Source organism: Acanthaster planci, linkage group LG08 (genome assembly GCF_054643075.1).
Source record: "Acanthaster planci isolate LZ-2023a linkage group LG08, COTS_SCS, whole genome shotgun sequence".
Taxonomy (NCBI): domain Eukaryota; kingdom Metazoa; phylum Echinodermata; class Asteroidea; order Valvatida; family Acanthasteridae; genus Acanthaster; species Acanthaster planci.
The window spans coordinates 13,451,099-13,475,265 of NC_141784.1; the positions used below are offsets into that span (position 1 = coordinate 13,451,099).

The window sequence follows — 24,167 nt, forward strand, 5'->3', positions numbered from 1 at the left end:
TGTCGAATTTTTCAAGATTTTGCTGGCCTCCCGTCAGGTGGCTTTTCTTTGGTGATTCATGTAAGTTTCTAGCAACAAACAAGCATCTCACCCGTTCTCAGAAATGTTTTCAGCGAGTTAATGTGGGATTTACGGTTCTAAAAGAAAAACCTATGCACAGCAACTTGTCTTCCCTGGATGACATCACAGCAACAGCGCCCTCAGTTGTCCTGAATACCATGGGCAATATTTAATGTTTTGAAAATTCCGCTTTTCAGAGCGTGCATTTAACCGAAAAGAGGTGTCAAATAATGTCCACACGTTGCAGAAGAGTTTAAAGTTGCAGACAAATTGTGTCCAAGAAAAATTCGTTGCTGCTACACTTTAATATTAGGCATGGTGAATATTTTTTGAACGAACCTTATTAACGACAGCATGAACGGACGCATCCAAAGTTTCAATTTGAGACAGAGTCACGAAATTGGATTTAATTAAAAGCAACTTTAACTGAAAAGGACTCTTCTCGTTTTTTTTGTTTTTTCCTGTCTGTATGATATGACTATGACCGTTCAGTAGATATTCAGCAAATTGCGCAAATACACAGGCTATGCCCCAACTTACGTAAAATGCTTTTGCCTTGCCATAATCCTTCCTCTTTCCATTCGAAACGACTTCACGTCGAATCTCAAGTCGGCAAAAAAAAAACGAATTTGGGAACTTCTGTTTCACACACACACACAAAAATACACAGAGATATCTGCTCCAAAACCTAAACTTTATTAGTGACCCTTGGAAAGGGGTCCCCTACACTGGCTCGATGTGACACGGTGTTTATTGACCGAACAAGTTTCACATGACCTTCACGTGTAGGTCACTTTGATAGGCTGATTTCATCATCAATACCCCAAGCTGAAGGTAAAAACCACACACATGCAATGAACATTAAATTTCCAGACCACAACCATATACTTCGCAGAGCCTATATTCGGTCATCTATGACGCTAAACACTCAGAAAAAAAAAATTCACGACTTGCATTTCGGTCGAGTCATTTCACAAGACGGCCTCATACCAAACCCCGCATTCACTATATCATGGTCGTTAGCACAACCATTTGGTATTTGATTCAATTTTTCGATATGTCAACAACCGTAATCCTTTCACTGTGGGGTTACTGCACCGTAAAACACGTGGTTATTGACCTGCCGTCTCATTATGCTACTGCGGGGTTTGTTTTAAACACTTTTTTGTATCGATTCCCAGTGAATCCGATTTCTAGCACTCAACTTCATATGTTCATTTGACATTCATGACGATGCTTCTGGTATGTCCTTGGGCAAGACGGGTCGCCCCACCCACTTCCACAACCTGCAAGCTACAACGGACTGGCGGACCGTTCGGTGAAATTTCATCCACAGCAAAGAAGCAGGCGTGAGGAATCTTTACTTTGAATTTGTGTTTTTCAAATCGTTCCAGTGTTGCTTTTCATTTGCTCAACCAACGATTAGGGGCTGTGCTAATGATGTTATTGGCAAACATTCGCCCAAATGAACATCAGGCAATATGCAATGTGTATAACGTATACGCATACATGTACGTATACGTGCGCATGTAGGCACTGTTTGTTATTACATTGCAAGCACAAGCACTCAGATGATGATCGATAATCACGCTGAGGCGTAATATTTAACAGGCGCTGACGGGAAACAATTTATTTCCGCTGAAACAAAACCCGTGTCAACAGTGAAATATTTGAAAAAAAAAGATCTCCCATAGCTGGATATTTGCCCGGGGCTGTGATCAAATAATAAACGATGCGACATTCAAGTACAAAGTACACGCTCACTACAGGAGCCTCGTTCCAGGGAAATGACAAAGTAATGCAACCGATAAAAAAAATACCGCAATACAGGCGACGAAGCCCGCACCGAGCAAAATTGTCATTGAAGGCATGGTCCAAAAAACTCTCTTGGTTTTCATTTTTAATAGCTGGAACCATGCTAGAATGATCAACATGTTCATTTTTAATATTCTTCGCCTTCTCCACGAGCACTCTGAACTCACTGATCCGTTTCTTCCGAAGGCATTCACACAACGTTCTCATTTTTATTCTCTCGGGACAGCTGTGGATGCGGTTCAGGATTGCCTTTTGCTAATCATAGTCGCGACTTTAACGACAAAACCTTAACTGCAGCCATCCCTGTACTTGAAGTTCTCAAACCTACATGACAATCTGCACACTGCTAACTATATTAAACTGAGCTTTTCAGCTCCATACTTCGCCTCAGCTTGAGGGAATAATGATAACTCTGGGGATGAAAAGCTGGGCAGGATTTCCAGCGAAGCCACGTGATGCTCAAATGCACTGAGCTCTGACCATCTCCAAGTGAGGCACACGAACTGTTTATAAACCGTTACACCTGTGGAGAATGTCGGTCTTGATTCCCCTTCAACACACTAGCGTGAACTAGATCGTTTACTCTGACGTCACACGTTTCCCACGAACCTTTTCGATCCGGAATAGGCACTGTAGTGTACGGTAGCAGGCCAATAATAAACGGCCATAGACAAAGACCCTCTATCAAGCCCCCCCTACCCCGACCAATACCTCCCTCTCAGTATATCAGGCAAACATTCAATGAAAGTAATTGGGCCATTCTTCAGCCTCTATTCAGATGATTTTGGGGGGGTGCGCAATTATATGAATATTGGTGATTTCCCTCAAATTTGGCCTAATCACCTCTAAATGTAACACTGAAGTTGTTAATGCCTCCGCTATAATTTCTAAAATGGAGTCCTTTATGTTGTATCGCCCAGTGTCATTCAAATTGCTGCGAAAAAAACAAGCTTACACTTGTGTCCATGGGTTCCACACTTCTTCGTTTTTCATTTTTTAACAAACCGTCTCGTTCCTAGGCAAGAAACAAAAGAACTCCTAGCTGAGAATGTACACGATTCTGTTAACGAAAATTGTGAGAAATGTTACATAAGACGCGGAGTGTAAAAATCTTACCAAGGGACAAACTGACCATTGTACATATGCTTAACAGTTACTTAACGATTAAAGACCCGGATGTTTTAATTAAAGAGAAAATCGACCAAAAAAGGACCGATCTCAGAAACGCCGCGACATCATATGGGAATGCTGTATCAAATCACGTGGCACGTATTTCTAGGCTTTTCATAGAATTCTGTCTTCTCCAGGTACCAGTATCCGTGTGCTTAAAAGGCAAAATGCCACACTAAATGAATACTCTGAACGTAACTGGAACGGACGCCGGATTGAACGCTCAATATTTTACACATGAGTGCAGACCAAACTGTGTGAAAACAGGCATGGACGTACGTGCACCTGCGCGCTGGCTACACAGGTGAAGCAGGTGCACAATGTGTATGTGACGTCATTATAGGAACCCTCAAAAGAAAGGGCAGGGATTAAGCAAGCGGACCTATAACCACCACATCACTTTCCATTCACAACGATCCACTGATTACACTCACACAAGTACCGAAATTATAACTCTCTTTTTCAGTTAGCGCGAAGATGGATGAGACGGAATGGTTTTTCTATACATGCCGGAGATTATTTGGTATTTGAAAGTGCAAAGTCCGCCTTTGATGTAGAGTGCAGCGAGATGGACGACCTACGGACCATCTGAAGGATGATGCAGTGTCTTGGAACCGCTGCAAATCCGAGCAAACTGTAGCGATGTAGTGCAAAGCAAATTTAGTTAGGGCCTCATTTTTTCCAAAAAGGACTGGATTGTAATTACGCAATCGCTGCTCAAAAAACTCTGCTACGGAGCGTTTAGGAGCAGAACGTAATTACTTGGCCGCATTAAGTACACAGATGGTGCATTTAACACGCCGGCTCCCGCGGAGAAAATTTAATCAGCGGTTGATTTAACGGTAAGAGAAATGTATTTGATTTTAACGCCGTTTGTTCCGGTTTGGGTGCCACGATGACGTCTGTATAATCAAATCTGGACTTTCTCTCCAGCTGGGCTGGTTTCTTGGGGTCGATTCAGTTGGCAATGGCTTTCCAAGACTATCCTCATCACTGTTAGGCAAAGGCATTACAACACAATCTCCTTTGGCCGAGACAGTCAACGAAGTCCCCCAAATCATTTGACAGTGCCTCAGTAAAAAAAAGATGAATATTAGAAATTAGCTGATCTGTAATCATGGCAAACTCACAACTGACCAAGGCCACAGCTTCAAAAAGGGTTAACAATTAATATAAAAGCCGTCCATGGTATGTGTGCGCGCATTCAGACAGCAAAATGATGTAAAGTAACGAAAACTAATGTTCGCGTTCGTATAGGGATGAACGCGTGCATGTAATTAGGTCTCGGCACGTGTTCACTTGAACCACACGAAACGGAAAAACGTTCTACTGCATGCTGCCAGCCATCAGCCACGTCTACACTAGCTCTTGTGGACGTACGAGGGCCCCTTATCTCACGTGGGGAGTACATCAGTTCCAATATGGCCGCAGACGAACAAAATTAACCTGCCAAAACAAAGAGTATGAACCAGCTTCACTCTCAAAAGCGCAAGACTCATTTTAAAGCTTGGTTCACGTATTCCACCTTCTGTGTACTTCTATTTTTTTCGGGGGAAGGGGAAATACGATGACTTTAGGCGATATCCCTTCAAAGACAATCATCTTCACAGGCCCATCGCGATTTTGAAAAATGGTCCCTCCGCGTACTTGCTAATGAAGCCATGTAAGGGGCTCATGAATACACGTAACCCAGAATTAGCCGGTTCGATATTCCAACAATACCATGGCAACTACCAGACTATTCGGAAACAGTATGGATACCACACCCTATAATTCTGACTACTCTACGAATCAAGGGTCTGGTGTCACCCAATGTCCACGTGAACAAAACCGGAAAAATTCCTCCAGTTTTCTGAAAATAGCCGAAATATTCCGAAGTCGTCCCGTCTATATTCGGCATGTTCGGATGGTACCGTTGATGTTCGGTTATTCTCAGCCGGGAAGGTAGGCTAGCGGTTGAACTTAAACTCCTGTATCCTAATGGCAGCCATTTGACTTTACACTGAAATCGAAGGTCGCCTTGACCGAAATTAATGCAAGGCGAAATGCAGAATATAACCGCTGACCCTTGCGTCATATCTATTTATATCCGTAGGTACTGCCTGACCTAAGATTTTTTGCCAAGAGTCGTCAGGGAATCTTTTGGCCGGGAACCAGACTAATTCAGGAACAGCTAGCTACGAGTGCACTCAATAATCTGTCCTATCAGTGCAGCCATACCCTGACTCAAACCCGCGCTTTGTTCCCGAAAGACCTTGGTTTTTTTAATGCATGAATGGCTCATTGGGGGTCTACAAGCGCGCGATCCAGTTCAAAAAAGAGAATTTCAGGTCACACGAGAGTCGGCGGGCAAGGCATTTTTGGGCCCATTTACTTGAGTGCAGCTACCTGGGTAATGGTGTACAATTCAGACAGATCTAATAGGGTCAACCGTTGAAATACCCTTTAACAAAATATGCAACACTGACCGTTTAAACTTTTACCTTGTAATGCGCACGCCAAAGACAATACTCCTCTTTGCACAGTTTGAATTTGTCTTGCTCTCTTGAAAAAATGAGCATCTTTTATGAAGCAGGGGCAAAAACACTACCTCTGTCAACACTGATGTTTGATTCATGTCACTAAGACACATTGCTTGAAGAAATCTCTCTTTACAGTCAGTTCTGTATGTAACGTACATTCCAAAATTTAATTGGCAAGCGGTAACCTCTGATTTTGAGTCAAGCTACGTTTGCTATGTGTGAGCACGATGGCTACACAACACGTGAACGGGAAATTATTCCAAACACACAATAACTAGGGTGACCAATGTTGGCGATAACACAGAACAAGAGGGAAAATATCAGTGCATATCGTCGTCGACAAAACAAACGTGCTTTATCGGACTTTTTGCTATCGCGCAATGAGGATCCGAAGGACAACAGCATTTCCCAAGTACCAGAATGCGCCGTTTGGGGGAGAGAGGTCGGGTTCACAAGGTTGCCACGCATTTCAGCCTTTTTTTTCTCTGGAAATTAATGATATTACGCAGTACACGTACGGCCTTATGTCTAATCTTTTGTACATGTTGGGGTAAATGTGCACGGATGCTTCATTTCCACCTTCCACAGTAGTTTACAAATACATGCAGTTCAAATTACCATCGGATCATGCACGTTTATTTAAAGTACATGTATTTTACACTGTCGCAAATTTTCAAACCCTTTTTAGCTTCTTAGGCTTTGAACGAACATGTTTTGTATGCAAGTGCGCTACTTTCGGCGGTCGGAAAATTATGGACTTCGTTATTAGAACATAAAAATTGCATAGCTACGAGTGTCGTGAAAGTGCACGTTAGACTGGTGGCCAGTCCCAAATTGAGTTGGTTTGACAGACGAGGATACACTAGTTGTGAATTCACTTAAGTGTAGCAAGACCATTTGATTCCATAGAATGTCACACAACCAAATAAAACTACAATGTCAACATTATTAACTCAGGATCTGTGGGAAACATAAAAATAATATCGACAGGGTGCGTGAGCAGCCAAGGCATCACGTTGGCAGGGAATTAAGTCGCATTAAGACGTGTCTGACAGCTGTTTTGGACACGAAATGGGTTCGCTACACTTCCCGGTATACCGAACAAATACTGGACATCACAGCATCCATGTTGTGCCCAAGTTTGGGGGTGGCGTCCATGTCGCATCTTTGTCGCCCTGTTCATGGCTCTAATAGGTACGATCGTGCTAAACTCAAACAAACAATATCGTTGTAAATCTAGAATTTTAAAATTATGTCGCAGGACGGTTGTTTCCGCATGTCAACAATGCTGTAATTCTATCTGCAAGAGTACAAATCCGTGACAGTATAATTTTTCGCAGAGCAAATGAGTGAATTGGTAACGGCTTGCCGTTGCTCGTCCCATCTATTGCTTAAAAAAAGGTCTGCTAACTGGTGACATCTGATATTATAATCTACAATACACAAACACATTTTGCGCAAATACGAGGACATCCGACAGCCAAGTGGCATTTAAGTCAAACACTCTGCGGTAGGGTGTATTATACCAAATGACAAGTTCGATTACAACCAATGACAAGTCCACAACATTACGACCGGCTGACTTTGAAAGGTTCATACACGACGCGACGATGAACCATGCAGTCTGCAGATGAATGTAAATGATGAGAATACCTGAGCGGGGAGCGTGACGCGGACAGCAATGAAAGATAAACACGACAGTGGACATACAGCGGGGGGGGGCATCTACAAACAGAGATCCCCCGTGACAACCGCTGTTGGCGGCTGCTACACTAGCCCAAGAGCTTTAACCCACAAGGGGAAAGAGTCTCCAACCAAATCGGTAGCAGGAGGAAATTAGAAGAACGGGTTCGACAAGTTTGTACAGGAGATGAAATGGCGGTGGGAGGGCGAATTAATTTCACCATCGACCACGTTTATTTGTGTGGCAATCTTGCTGTCCTTCCAATCTCGATGGAACGTCAAGTCTGCCGTGACTTGGGTAATTTGCAATTGAAAGTTCCAACAAGATTTGACTGGAAACACGCGTGTTTTTGTCAACTTTCTGCCGCTGACAGACATTCCCGCCGTATGTAGCGGACTAATTGGGTTATGTTTAGCTTGGCCGGTCCCTCGAATTTACGACGTGCGACGTGAGCGTGAAGCTGACCCTAATTCGAAACAAGTTCGAAAAAGCTCACGCGGGAACCGTACTGCAGGCCTGCAATCGACGACACTTCACAAGTCGCGAAAGAGAGGACATATCTTTGCGCTTCTGAATGTTAGACTCATCTAATTAACAAACAAAGCTCTACATCTGAGCACTTAATTAAGAAAAACAAATCTCACAAGAATTACAGTTAGATTTCATCAAAGAAAACACATAGGCCTACATGTATCAAAAAAAGAGTGATGTACAAAAAGAATGACAGCTTTCGCCTATACATAATCATTTTTCGATATCTTATTGAAGGGCTCGTCAGATTTATGACCAACATTGTTTACTGTCAGCTAAACCCCTTCATAGTAATTTGTGGCATTAGATCCAATTACACATTCCAAAAAGAATGACCGGATTAATTTCACGATGTACATGCAGTGGTTATCCTATCACTAAAATGTTGCTGTCAACGAGTAAGCCTCGTTGTGTCCGGCAAAAGGTGCGCCGAGGCATTTTAAGCACAACTTGTATTTTAACAGCTTGCTTTGTTCCTTTGCACTATGCCTCGTGTAGGATGCTGCAAGACGTTTTGACGAAATTTGGGCAAAGAGAAATCTAAGTGAGCTTTCAAACGATTGAAGACCTGTTTGTATCCGATCACCGAGAAACCAATCCAAAGTCTAAAAGGGAAACCCGTTTGCCATCGATGGACGAGCACGCCAAAATTAAGCCTGGGCCTCAGTGGGGGTAATGTTGCCCCACTACTTCCCCTCCCGGGGGTGAGCGGAATCAAAACCGCGACAACAAGCACAAGGTGAATCAGAAGTTGAGGTGTAGTGTTTCTGTGTCCTTTAGCAGGATGCGTAAACCTCCACGCGCAAGGCGTTAACCACACCATAACGAGCTCTGGGGAGTCCACTTTGTGAAACTTGAACGCGCAGTACTGTTACGAGAACCCGTCGTGGTCAATAGTCCTCCTGAAAAAGAGATCCCACGCCCGCATCTTTTGGTGAGACAAGATTCAAACGTAGTGTGTTTCTCGTGTCGCCAAATGGCACAAAAGGGTTAAAGTGGCCGGAATAACGTCTCCATTTTGCCTGACTTTGGAAAGGTTAAAATTGAGTCTTGTTGGCCAAGCCAACGGCATGGGGAACAAGTGTAAAAAATCCCCAAACCTCACAGGTACACTGGTACCATAGCGACCTGCAGGAGCTAAGAAATCTGGGAGATTTGTACAATGGCATTTGACTTTTATGGGTTTCATGAGGGCGCAAGCATCCAAGATCACAAAAAACAGTGAGGGAACCCTGATTATTCTACATATTCAAATGCGCATTTTACAAAGTGGTCGTAGAAAAGTCGCCCCGCGGTGTGCCCCTGTCTTACCGCGCAACTTCATCTCCAAATAGCTTTAGAAAATAGCAAAGGTAACCCAGACGCCCACAAGTCACCGAATGACAGAAGCGCTTTAGCAACAAAATACACATCGTGCCGGGAATACACGTTACATAATTTCAGAAGTAGTTTGCTCACAATAAACCCTTGCTTGGATTTATAGAATGTACCGGGTAATGAAACTATAATGGCATTGCATGCTCGAAAAAATGGTCAAGGCTAGGAAATAAATGGCATACCATGCAAATGTAAATAATGACATTTTCATAGTGCATTGCACATGACCCATGAGTACCCCTTGGACCTACAGCATACTAGTACAAATTGTCCTCGACCGAAGTAAGTTTGTAATACATGCTTCAGGTACATTAGACCTCACAAGTCTCGATGAGGCAACGATACAGCCATTTCGGGGTTCGAGTGAGTGTGGCCCCTGTGCAGTTAAGGTATAAAATACTACAATTAATCGCAGTCGGGAAAGAATGTAACGACCATACTTCACGGTGTCCCAGCAACCCAATCAATTACACAACCCCCTGGCAAAATCATAGAGCATTTACATTGATGACCACCACCGTGAACGCGATGGGATGAAATCGCAACTCCGAGTCTGCAAGCTAGGGCCAATGGCGTCACACAGACAATGGCAACATAAGTCCCAGTATCAAAGCAAGCTCTCTGGATCCAAACAAACATTGAGATACCCGCGCTATCATAAAATACCTCACCTCTATGCCGATACAGTTTTATGACATTATTTGCTTTCTTTGGATGTTGGGCGCCTTGTCCAGGCGGTATCCCAGGAGCTGGATTCGTAGCGATACATTTACATGTACAGTATGTTGCTTATACAGTTCCACTGAAGCGTCGGTTTTGGTTAAGTGGTTGTACACGCGCGTATTGTGCTTAACACAAGGAGAGTTTTATTCTGTGCATTTTGAGGTCTCTTGAATTTTTCTCACAACATTGAGCTTACTGTCAATTGGGTGCATGGTTTTCACGAGAAGATCATTGTCGGCGAAGGATTGGGGCCAGTGAGGAATTGGTCAATAAGCCTCAGAGAGTGCGCTATACAATCTGGGGCAATCTATCAGGAAGTTTGCTTTGCAAAAGTGACTGGGTTAAAAATTAAGGCGCGCGTATCGCAACCGAAAGCATGTCACAGTTTGTCGGTTATCAGTCAGGTGTATCGGTGGAATAGTGTTGTGTCGAGTGTTGAGTGTGGCTGGAAGAATGCACAGCACGGCCTTGAAACCTCAGCGGTTACGCATTACAAAATGCATATCGCCAAGCATTTCGTCGCGGGCATAGCGCACTTGTGGCAAACTAACACGACTGCTGAACATTATGCTATATACAACCGTGGCATCGGGGTAAAAACAAGATGCATCTGAATTCACCGACTCACAAACTGAGCCAGCCATTGACACTGACCATTGACACGAACGATGGAATCACAACTGACACAGAAAATGACAGGAAACGACGCTCACAATACAAGGAAGTACAATTTACAAAGTGTTTTTTTAGATCGAAACTGCCAACCGTTCTCTGTAGCCTCTATTTGCTAGGACTTGTCCCCACATCAACAAAAGACATCAATAATACTATTAATAATAGTGAGCCTGGACGCACTTTGCATCTAAGTACCTTATACATAATATGTACCTCCAGGTAATAAAATAACCTTAGACTTTCAAATTATGGCCATATCTACATATTTGACGTGTCTGATCTGCCATGTCTGATGATAGTAATAGGCTACGGTAGTAAGCAAATGACGGATTACTGCGTATGACTGGTTATGTCTGAATCATGGGCCGGCTTGATGACTTTTCCTCTTTCAAACTTGATTTATTTCACGAAAATTTAGAACAATTTTATCCCGTAAGAACATGTTGGCCGTTCACGATTCATATAACTTCAAAATGGTAATGCTGGATTAAAAGAATCAGATGTATAGAGTGGGTGCCATATTGTTCCAAATGATGCAAGCGTAGACAGTTCTTTAGAAGAGAATTTAAGTGATTAACTTTACGCTGATTTTTTTGGGGGGGGGGCGAAGGATGGTGAGGAATCTTTTTGGGAAAAGTCGGAAAACATCATGCTAAGTATATAACACAGGTCCGAGAGAGTCAATGGTCCTATATCAGCGCCACTGTAGGTCTGGCGAAGAACAGGTCTGCCCTACTTTCGGGGCAGACTGCGAGAGCCAGGACTCGCTTGCCCGCTTCGTCGGTACGGTGTGGCTGTCCACCGTCCCCAGAATAACAATTACAATCAAACAAGGGAAAAGGAGTCCAATTATCAAATAAAAACTGAGAGCATCGGTTACTTGTTGCAAAAATATACAGAGAAATAGCTATCCCCTCAACCTGCATTTTCATGGCCTGAATAACACAATACTTAAAAGTGTACTCACTGCGTGCGTTGGGTATGACTGTAGAAGATAGCTTTTCCTTGATAACCTCGGTGCTATCTGTTCGCCAGATGGTTTGTGATCTTTGTTTTGGGAGCCCACCGGGTATCTGCTCAATATAGCCAAGTGTAAGTTCGTAACAGAAAGAAAGCGCTTCCTGCCCCTCCCTGTCGGCCGAAATGACGGCGGTCGTATTCCACTGGAAGGTATTGAAAATCACATCGGCGATTACCTGTCCAAGGGTGGTGGCTGTGATAAATACTCTTGTGACGAGGTTGTTGTCAAGGCCACTTGCTGGAGTTCCCGCAGACATCATGACCTTGTTCCAGTGCGACATAAGGCGGATCATGTTAGCGGCCGCATAGCTGCAAACAGGCCCGAAGAACACGTCTACCTCCTCTTCCAATCGCAAGGAATCTATGCTGAATTTCAGCGCCTGGACCTGGCTACACTGAGAGTCGAACTCCTTCACGATGGTCATATCTGCGGAGTTGCCAATGAGACTACGAACGCGAGGGCTGTTGATTGCAAGCCGAATAGCGGGAGCAACCTTTACACGGGAGTAATCGAACTCAGTGTCGAACGGCAGCAGGACGACTACGTTGATAATCTGGTGTCCATCACCTGTAGACGGCTTCGTGGAGTTCTTTCCTCCGATTTTACATTCGGTTTGCTGTACGAGAACCAGGATGGAGACCAAACACAACAGAAAGACGAAAACATCAGATGTTGTGTACTTCCTTTCCATGACGAGTACGGTCACTCTATTCTCAATCACAGTATATAACGTATGTGTATGTCGATGCTGGTTTATGTCGGTTACTCTGTATACTTAGGCGTTCGTACGCAGAGACATGCCAAAGCTGAACACAGGGCAGTCCAGCGGAACTACAGATCGTCACGCCACGTGGAGAGCAATCCAACAACACTGTTCGATTCCAATGCTTCGCACATTCTGAACTAGAAAAATTCCCACCTTGACGCGTGTTGTATGTGTGCATTGACAGACTCGCAATGCAGCACAACTCTATCCCTGACGATGTGACAGTTGATGTGGCCTGGATTTGCAGTCAGTGGATTGCTGTAAGACTCCAGGCTCAGAAACGCAGGGTTGACTGAACGTCGGTGGATGGCCAACGAAACACCAGACCCAACTCAAGTTAGCCGCGTGCGGTCGCGCTCTCAATCCCAGCCACGAAACAAGTATTACACGCCCGCTACGCAGTGTGTACACGCACTGCAAACAAGGGGTTCACACAACCGGATAATATAGAAGCTCCAGTGCGCAGGCACGGACTCGTCCAATCACCACCATTTGTAAGTTGCTTCATGACACGCAAGGTTTTTTCCCGGATATTAAAGCTTGCAGTTACACGGTTCGGTAACGACAGGGAAGATAATTTCTGGTCACTCCATCAACATAATCGTTAAGGAAATGGTACAATTGCATCACCCACAAACCAAATTACTTACAAAGCAAATCTTTAATTTAGCACTGGATGCATCCTTGAAATGCAAAACAGGGTAAATTAAAAAACAAAGAAAACTCTACGCTTTATGTAGATCACGACGAACTTTCTTTCTTAATGTAACTTTAATGAAAAAAAGTCACAAATGCCTCTTATTTTAGACTTCTGTTAAAGAGATTCAGGAATTGAATTAGAAGGAATGACAGCTTGGCAAGTTTCCCTTTTTTATGAAGCAAAACCATCCTGTATTTTTCTGCAGTCCAACTGCAAATGAAGTCAGCGACATTGACAAGAACTTTCCCATCTGTTTCAAATGGCCCACACATTTATGGCTGGTAACGGTGCGGGAGGGGAAAGAGTGCTTTTGTAAATATCCTATTCAATTCGCGCACACCTGGCACCTCCCCTCTCTATCTGTGCAGGTGACTGAGGTCAACCACGAAGAATAGCGTTGTTGTCGAGTATACTGTAACTTGTGTTGGTATTGTTACTGTGAGACTGAACGTGACCCAGTGAGGAATGAAGAGAAAGATGGAGTCGCATTAATACTTGTTTATTACAAGAGCCATAAGTTACTTAAAGTTACTCGTTGAGCTTCGGTACAAATTAATCTCACATGGACTGGTTAGAGTTGGTTAGATGACTGACACAACAGGATATAAGTTTTGATGTATAATTGACACGATGACATGACACGTTCTATGTTTTCTGTTCTGAAGCGCTGTACCTCTGTCGGTATTTTCCGAGTTTTTAATTCTTTTTATTTGTGGCTTGCGTATAGAAAAATTGATTTGCTTTGCAACTGTGGATTTTAAACTTCCCAAACTGATTGTGTCTGGAAAATTCATATAACTGATAGTGCCATGAGATTGCCTTATCAGACAATGGAAGTTCGTTACCTACTGCTATCGATGCCTAGAGCTAGGTTTAGGTCTTTGCTGCGTTGGAAATACGCAGAGACACGCCGACAATGGACGTTGCCGTAGCTCTGGAGGCCCGTTTCGGACACGGCTAAGTAACCGGATGAGGTTAAATCGGCATGCTAAAATTAAATGGAGATCATCAAATTTAGCAACATGACCCTACAGGCTTCCTCTCTTAATACAGAATGCCCGGGGTAAGTACCGGAAGGTTTAGTCAGAACAGCCGCCTTGAAATAACATGTTAGACTGCATAGAACTTCATTTCTTTATTTATTCGTCTTATTTATCTCTTGCCATGCTGACAAATTTATTGCTAGAAACTTTTTTCTCTGAGTACTCTAAAGACTGGGTTTTAAAAATCAGAATTTGTTTGAGATTTGAAGCTTTTCATGATGGAGGTAGCAAGTAGGGGCCTAAACTAGATAGGTTTGCGGTAGCACCATGGATATATTTCTAAGAATTTGTTTAATGTTATAATCGGTATGAAGGTAATAATGATGGTATGTCGCGGAACATACCTATTAAATATAAGGATTTTGAAAAATAACAGTAATGATAAAAATCACTTTCCACAATACATGGTATACTTTAAAAAGAATCAAGCAATGGCCCAAGAAAGGAGGATGGGTGAAAGCAAGGGGAAGGGAGGGACCAAATGAAGATGGAGCATGGTTAGGTGAAAAAGCAAGGAAAGCTATAATGGTTTGTACTGAGACTAAGCTGGTGTACATGTACTGTGCCTAATCGATTATGAATAGTATAATGGGGCTAGTAATGATATTGGCTACACAAGAGAGAGTGTCATTAAATTTGGTGGGTGAGTCTCGACTCTCTGTGGAGTGTCTTCACGTCAGCCCGGCCGACCACATTAAGGGGTAACTGCAGTGGCATGTTTTAAAATAGAAACCTCCAAAATGCACTTTTGTATCTCAATTTCGATTCGTTTTCCACTATTTGCTAATGGGTTTCCCCTGCCTTTTTTTTTGGCTTTTATGCTAGTGAGTATTTCCATGTATTCAAAACTGGGGGGGGGGAGAAAGCCTCATTGTTATTTTCGTTTACGCACAAAATACTCCAGCAGTTTTTCAGGATTGGATTTCCTTAACTGTTTGCCCTTTGGTGATCTACTTTTGGGCAAGTGCATCACAATGAGTGATCAATTAGCCAATCAAGCCTTTCGCGGAAATGTCTGTGAGCAAATTCAGAGTTCACAATTTCAATAGAAAAACATATGCACTGAGCCATGTCTTCGTTCATGATGCGGTAACAGCACCAGTTATTTTAAATTTTAAACAGTCGTTTTTCAATGCAATTGACAGTGATGCCATTTGATGAATTATTTTAAATTTTAAACAGTCATTTTTCAATGCAATTAACAGTGATGCCAAATGATTTTTCATGCATTGAAGGGGAGATTCAAGTAGCAGAATTATTGTGTTCAACAAAATATTCACTATAGCTACACTTTAAAGAACTTTACTTGGAAACGGATGAAAAAAAATCTCGTGTAATTATAGTTCGGACATGTTTTCTCTGCTTACCACGGCGATCAAAGGTAGGCCTATCATTCAAAAGGTGATCACGACATGCGCCACGCCATGTTAGGATCTCGGCTATGTGTGGATGGTAAAAGTGGTTGGAAGGGCTGGCAATTAAGTGTGATTGATAAACACATCGGTAGGCCTACATACAGTTCGGTTCCTCAAGTGGACTGCTTGATAATCATACAGTATTTCCATCCGCTCGGGCTCGTGTTGTAAAACAAAAAGCCTTTCCGAATTGTCAGTATGCGGTTCAATTATTCAGCCGGTCAAATAAACGATCCAACGTGGTTACTTAGGAGATTCTTACAGCGCCTGAACGCATGTCAATACACAACTTCGATCAATAGCCTACAAGTTCACGGAGTACGCTTTCCCCTTTAAAAGGACATCTCAAGCATTCCTGAGAAACATCGTATACTGAAGAATTCTTCTCGTGTGAAAGAGACAAAAAGGAAAACGCGCGTGAGACTTGAGATTTTACGACATCTTGGGCAAAGTGATACAAATGCCATTCCGTGTTTGATGAGTAACACAGGTGCATAATTATTGCGTAAATGCCCATGTGGAACAGTAATCGCTGAGCGCCTATTGTCCTGGGTGGCTCTTAGGTGGATACGGAGAATCATGGTCAAGTGGGTTTATTCCCAGTCAAAAGTGAAATAAACAGAAACCAACCCAGCCCCCAAATTATTCATTCAGAATTCCCCCATTCTCTCCAAAGACACCATGGAAAGCAGAAGAAGGCTTTTCGGTTCCACTAGGCCCAAAGCCGCTCCCCGCCCCCCGGATCTATAGATCCTACCTTGTTAGCGAAAGTCAGAAATGATGGGCCAAGGGGACATTTGTGTGGGCTGGTACTCTGATGCCAATACCAACGTAGCCCTTCCCGAATCGTCCCGGAAACCTACGAAAAGTAAAGTATTCCATGTGACGTTCATTCACAACATTTTCGGTAGCAATTTTTTAAAAGTTCGTCGGTACTCAATCAGCTGAGGCTTGCTGAGCTCGTTTGGAGAACTCAGCAAGTACTTGAGGGTGATGGAGAGCGAGACGTACAGTGTACCTGGCAACCTCAAGCACCGCTCACCGCGGGCCAAGCGCCTTCCCGGTCGTTTGCAGCAGATTCAATGAGCAATTCAGTAGCCTCCGCTTTTTATAAACGATTGTGGGGACAGCCGTGCTCAGGTATACTGTGTCGGTGTTTTTATTGCCACCCTCGCAGGATAAATCCTCACTTTCCATCACCATAAAATCCGGTTTATGTTTCTTTTCCCTCTGCATACCCCTGCTTGGCACTGGGGGAATGCCGATTGCATTGAGATTGATGGCACCTCGTAATGTCTGAGACAAAATTCAAGGACAATTTGTTTCATGAGGATCGGTGCTCCAAGAAATGATAAACAGAAACATGCACAATCCCCCTCGAATCTGATGTTTTACACTGATAGACAAATCAACGTCTACAACTCGAGGCTTGGCAATAACTCATGCATCTGGACGGGCTACAAATGATTAAAATATCGTGAGAAGTCTAACGACTCGTGTCGAGTCTGTCTCCGTAATAAAGTAGTTTACAACAGGTTTTGCCTTTCAAATTATATATTCACAATGCATTCGCCTAAGCACACTTACTGCGCACAGAATGTTTACGTTGAACAAAGCAAGCCTATCAATTATTTGTTTTCACACGTTTCATTTTGTTCATAAGCTAAGTTCTAAGCAGTATGATTCTCAGTAATTCGACACTGTTTACGTGCCTCCTGTGCCAACTGTTTACATTTTATGGTCATAAAATTCCATTTGCTCAAAATTGTGGTTTAAACAGTTTGCTCGTTATTTCCTCATCGGCGTATGACACCAACTCTACGCTCTGAAAGCTACAGTAGGTTTTACGACACAATATGCTGACAATGAAGTAACTGACCAGTGTTTTTTAATGTTAGACACATTTAACTTTGTAGGTCAAGGCGACAGACCAACTAAAATCTGTACACATGCTCGACTCTTATACTTTGGACGAGAATGCGACAAACGCTACACCTTTGCTACACAGACATTGAAAGGGTATAATGCTCGAATGACCTGGTGGCGAGGTTAAATTTGAACCAGCCTCCCGTCATCACAGCAGAACGGACTTCATCTTGATTAATCGTGATTGCAGTATTTTGACTGTAAATCGCACGCGTGCAACATCAATAATTCATAAAGCCACGGGCCAAATTCCAACGCAAACAGCATGTTTGTCTTTTGAAAATCGACAGGAAATTGAGTTTCCCGACAAATAATAATAATAGAGTGCATGAACTCCTTGAGAATGACAGCAACGATCTTTGTAAGTCAGGAGCAGGCCTCGAATGTTCCAGAATGGAGCGCAGGACGCTGCTCTGTCTTATTAAAAGGTCAGTTTGATTCACTGCATGATGCAAAAAGGCATCCCTTGCGACCTTGCCAAGTTTCATAAATTGTATAATCCAATCGATGGTGAGACTTTTAAAAAGTGGAGGAACACACAGGGACTTAGTAGGAAAAATAGTTCCCGTCATGGCGTTGTGTTGTGATAAACCATGTCAAAAAGGGATGTTCAATCTGAACATTAAAAAGCAGTCGATTGTGTGCTTGCGGTCATCACAAGGGACTGTTACTCGGGTTGTACCACACCATCAGAACCTGCTCAGTGTAGGCCTTGCCACCAACGGAGACTAATCGCCGTGCGACACGTCCAAGTTGATGCCCTCCAACGACTAATTGGACAAGCGAAGAGAGACCGACTTCTGCCTTGTTTAAGCGGGTTTATTTATCCGCTCGTTGACGGAGCTTCCTCGGACGTGGATGACGGATTGGCAGCAGGTCGTGGATAGAGAGGCTGCCGATGGGAGACCGGCAAGAATTGTCCTAACCCACTGATGGACCAAGAAGTGAGGTCGTACATCAAGTTTGGGATGTTTACCTTTCATGGAAACACTTGCGAAAGTTCTTTCCAAGGATATTATGCTATGGGTCAAGCTGATGCGATTTAAATGGTACTCGTTCGTGAGTAGTACAAGCGACTTATGCCCTCATAAAACAAACATCAAAGTTGGAGTTTTCTTCCTTGAATTTAATATGCGGCAGTAAAAAAGGAAGAAATCTAATCAATCTTTAACGATTACATGTATTTCGATTATATGCGTTTGAAATCTAATGGAAACACGTCTGCATTTAATTTGTCAATTAACTGTTTAGCAGGTTTAGCAAATCTCCAAGGCTAAATTGTGTTCAAAGGGCTAAAGTTACAACTTTCCCTTCTCTCGTTCTTTTTTCTTCAGCATAGAAATGAAAAACGACACAATGAGTATTAAAGTTTCTATTCGCCTTGTTTGAAAGTATGTGGGATGATAATGACGCTACCCTCGTTTGAGGTCGTTGTTCTTCCTCGTGGTCATTCAGGGTAGCACTGAATATTTGTTTTGATTTGATTTGATTTTTTTTTTCAATTTTACCTCGTGTTGGCCACTTTTTCGTGCATTTTGGTTTGCCCAGTTTTATGTAAAAAAGACTACACGTACGAAGGTTGCCTAAATTTGTGACTTTGCATAATCATGAATGTCCATTCATTTCTCCCACACTGCAAAAACTGTGTTAAAGTTAACACCCCGGTGTTATCAGAAGACTACACCAACACTTTTCACTGGTGTTTCAAAAATTTTGGTGTTACTTTTCACACCCTCCTGTGCATTGTAACAGTGATAGGTGTGCAAGGTAGCACTGGTGGTGTTAAAGTAACACCCTATGTGTGGTCATCTTATAACACCAAAAAGTGTTGATTTGAACAGAGATTTACAGTGCGTATTTCTATTTAGATTTTTTCAATGAACGCTTATTTATTTGATTGCTGGCTGTCATCTGACCCTGCGTCACGTTAGAAACAGGCCTAACTGTTTGAATCTCTAAATGCAAATGAAAAATTCACTCTTCAAAAGAGTGAGTCCCACTCCACAGAGTAAAAACCACTCCAAAAGAGTGAAAACTACTCGAAAAGAACGAAATTTCCACTCTATTTACTCCAGTTTCATAAGGGACTCTTTCTTTTGGAAGGTGAGTTTCTCTCTTTTGCATTTGGACAGATCTCTACTGTGAGTCTGGAAAATTTTGATACTGACGTGGAATTAATTTCTTGTCAGAGATAAGCCCCCTGAGAGCGTCGATTTGAGCGTTAACACACAACACTGTAATATACATTTGAATTTGGTTTAAAGTGTTGTAAAAATCGTGGAGAACAATGTGACAAAAGACCTCAACCAGTTAGACTTGGATACATGGTGTAAACATAGGCCCTAGGCTAAAAATAGTCTGTGTCCCCAAATCACGTAAACCTTTTGTGAGTAAAATTTGAATAAAATCTGGCACACTGAGTTATCTAATTACGTATAAACATAACAATTTTAATTCCCCAGACTAAAAATACTGTTGTTATGCCTCGTGGTTCGGGGCCACCTTTTTTCATAGCGACTACCTTGTCTGAAATGGACTGGTTCCTTTGTGCCATTCTTATCAAATGAAAACAGGTATTGGAGCAAGGCATCTCTTATGTAACTAATCAAAAGCTTGCCCGGAATCACGAGGTATAGCATCAGTGTCTTCAGTATAGAGCATTCCAATTGGTATGTTCACGTCAATTTAAAGAACTCAGTGTACCAGATTTTAGTCAGATTTTTACAAAAGGCTTATTTGCGTACCTTGACGTGACATACATGTACATGTTGTTATTGCAGGTTTGGGAAATGGAGGGGCGTGAGGAAACCTATGGACTGTGTGACTGACATAAAAAATAGGGTCTGAAGGTGCTCTGTTTTTTAGTGGAATAAGCCTTTTTCACATTTCATGTGCGCAAGCTCAGAAGACTTAACAGAGGGGGGACAAATTCATGACAACAATGTTGCGTAACGGTTGGCGAATGGACGCTCGCGATTGTTATTGTAGACAATTTGTTCCCCTCTATAGCTTTGGTCATTTCATCGTGTGGGGGCGCTAAAATAAACATGGCGACGGAACGGGAAATTATTTTATGAAGGCATCATTTTTTCAAAGCACCGATGGACTCCAGGACTAATTTTACAGATGGTCATATCTAGATGAACATTTGGTGGTGGAATAAGCTTGAATTTAATGTTTGTCTCAAAGACTCTGCAGAGCTCTAAGCACCCCCCCCCCCATTTTTGAAGTGAGGATGTTTGTCATTGTTGTCTATGGCAGTTCATTTCCTGATTTACGATTATCAGCTCACCAAAGGTATACTGAGGGTAACCACCCGCTAATCGGTCACAATCAGAAGTCCATAAGAACCTAATGCGTAATCGCTCGATCTGCACTCGTGTTACGAACGTCCGAGTGCACGCGGCCTGCCAATCCCTGTAGCACCCTTGATCCATCGGTACAGACGAAACTTCGGAAAAAATAACTCGATGCAAGGTGGCTGCTGTTACAGGTGATGGCGATGTAAATGATCACTCCCTAAACGTCAGTGACAAGGTGCAGGAATGCAATTAACTAGAAAGTAAAGAGCAAACTGGAGAATTAAAAGCAACATCCTTTGCTCCGTCACTATACTCATTTGGCATGAAAAGAATCGTCTGCTTTTAGATCATAAGAAGAATAAACACTTCACACGTTATCATTTAAAATTTTCCATAACTTGCATGCAAACAAATATCACGGCACTTCCTTGTGAGTTAAAAACAACTCCGCAGCAGTAAAGCAGTAACTCTGACTTCCATTTGAGGTTAAAGTTTTTCGATGAGATCTTAAGACCTAGTGTCCTTTGCAAGATTACTTTGAAAAAAATGTAGAATATACTTTGAAAGCAATAACGAGAAATTTGAAAAAAAAAATGGAAAGAGATTTAAGCTACCTTGCCCGGCGTTTGTTACGAGTCGCGTTTTAATCTTAAGCTTACAGTTGCGTTGAACTTGAGCTTCTGCTTATCAACGCAGGGGCCAATTTCAAAGAGCTGCTTTAAGCACAAATTTGCTTATGCGTGAAAAGAAAATTGCTTAAAAGAAACGAAGGTTATCACCTCAAACTCTGTCCAATTGTTATGCTAACCAAATGCAATCCCCATAACAATATACATCACATGGAGTTTTAGCTGGTTACCTGATTGATCAAACAAAGTTTTCTCGCGCTTAAGCAAATTTTGTGCTAAGCAGCTCTATGAAATTGGCCCAAGCTGTACACTGAATGCCTTATTGGGCAATCACAGTACAGTTGCTGAGTTAGAGTGGCAGCAGCAATAGTCAATTTGAAAATGGGCCCGTTGAACTAGAATTCTAACTTCACAGTATCCCAGGCTGACTTTAACCTGGAAAGGCTTGAAGCTGTCCGGATATTTTCTGACGAGATCCCATTCTAGAATTGTTTTTAGGCAGGAGCACTTGAAACAATCTTTGCCGGAAGCAGGTTACATAAATGAATGTTGGCCACATAGCCTACAGGATTGGTGAGAATTGTTATGTCTAAACCAGTCAATGTTTTGCTTGGTATCAACCCATGTGATTCCTTAGAAATCATGATGAGTCTGGCTTTGATGCGTCTTTCCTCTAGTGTATCTCCTTCTTGATATTGAACCAACAAGGATGCGCTAGTCTCACGGCTGTAGTCATTACAGATAAAGCGTGCTGCCCTCCTTTGAATTTGTTCAATTTTATTAGGGTAAGTTTTATGATAAGGATCCGAGATTGCATTACAATATTCCAATCTGGGACACACAACGGCCTTTATATATGCAATTAATTTAACAACATCATAACGAGCAATTTGGACATTGATTTTGTCATCAACAACATGAGTTGAATATCAGTCATCGAGGCTACATACTGAACAGGACAAAACTTTGGCGTTTGTGGAACTTTTCTGCTCATGCCTTTCTTTGCAGACATCTTGAATCAAAAGCGAGGCAAAGCCCAAAATTTCTAAATGTTGTGGAAAGGGACACGAATCCTGCTGTCATACAATGCGGCACTTCCCGTTCAAAGTGTACAATATATGCAGTGAAGTCGCGAAGAACGAAAAAGGCCTATGCATGTGACACAATGCCTTTGGGAACCTTATGGTCCACTATATACATTCTATGATAAATTGGAAGTTGAAAACTGACAATACTGCCCTTTCAGCCTTTACATCAAGAAGCTTTTCCCATTGTTGAATAAGGCAGCGGGTGGCCTTCACACCTGAAAGCTTTACTATCAAAACAGATTTGCCACTTCTCTGCGCTTTGAGCAAAATATAATATTGCAGCGAAGTGGTGGGTCATTGCTCGCAACATTAACTCATAAAACGACCCAGTGTCCTTAGGCATCTCTCCTGGCAACAGACAACATTGTAAATATCAAATTCACTTGGAATTTTTTTCCGGATTTGCTTTTGCTGCAGGCGCTGCATAAAGTATGCTGTACAATGTGGCAAACGAACCCTGTGTATTTTAACGGGAACCAAAGAATAGGTCTAGCTTGTGGAGGGCCAAAGTAGGCTGGAAGGTTTCGATGCAAATAAATAAAAACAATGACACCGATGTGGCCCTAAAACATTCTTGGAAACATCAGCCCCTTCGGTTTTTTTTATAGCAGTACATGCACATGTTTAGGGCAGACTGCAACGGATGCACTGAGAACTGATGGCAACCTATACTTCGCCAGGGGTTGCTTTTTTTGTTGTTGTTTTTCTTTCAAGGTACAATAGCGACAAAATATTAGCCCCTAGACTGTGACGGAAAAGAGACAGTACAATACATTACTACTCCCTATTCAACTCCACACAATCGTTGAAATTACCAAATATTTTGAAAGATTTTTTTCCACGCCGTCTTCGCAGCGTCATAAATAATTACACAACTGACTCAGAAAGTCCCGCTTTACTCAAAGGGCCGTAGAGTAAACACGGATCTACTTGCATAATTTCACTCAGTCAACATTCATAAGTTTCCACTGCACGAGGTGAAATTGGGTGCGTAAAAAAAAGCACCAGGGAATATGGTAAGTATTAGACTTGATCCCAGATCTCGCTCTAGCTTATAGAAAAATCCCTTGTCAGACCCCCCAAAAAATCATTGCAATACAAATTCCAGAATCTCCCCAAACATCACAGCCACAATTTGCAATCCCTGTTTATTTAGCCTCAATTTATCTCTTGCTGCACGTCATTTACGGTTTCGAGACAGACGTCCAATCGTTATCAGAACTCAAAAACCAATGAGTGCCTTGTCAATTCATTTTTAAAGGCAATCTGTTATCTCTGCAAATACCGCTGTAACTAGAATTTCACGTTGATAAAAATTATAATGTACGTGGACTGTTCTTTCTCGTCGCTTTGTCTATAAAAACATGACGTCATTGGTAAATACTCGTCGTTCAAGGACATACGTTTTCTTTGTGAAAAGTGGTCACATCATATCGAACGACATCGGGCAAAAGGCACAATGTAGATCCCGCGTCACAAGTTAATAAGACATTCCACTCACAACAAGAAGGGTTCCATAAATTAAAAAAAAGTCTGGCTTACAAGTGTTCAGATGGTGACACTACCAACACCACGCGACCTACTGGTTACGCGAATGGGAAAATATAACCAGATTCACAAACGGGGCTAAATCTGTCGCAGTCGTTTCCACGTATTCCTGATTTTTTATTGTGGTTGGGTGTTTCTATGAGTTATGCACGTAGCACGTAACAGTTATCAA

General features: G+C 42.4%; 1 protein-coding gene across 1 annotated transcript in view; it reads right to left on the minus strand.

The window, feature by feature from the left end:
• The window catches only part of LOC110977382 (atrial natriuretic peptide receptor 1-like), a 275,377-nt gene extending 262,615 nt beyond the window's left edge, over window positions 1-12,762 (minus strand). The window contains exon 1 of the mRNA XM_022231463.2: window positions 11,525-12,762. Coding sequence (XP_022087155.1) covers window positions 11,525-12,269 — 745 coding nt within the window. The 5' untranslated portion in view covers window positions 12,270-12,762. The remainder of the gene's footprint in view (window positions 1-11,524) is intronic.
• Between the last annotated feature and the right edge of the window lie 11,405 nt (window positions 12,763-24,167).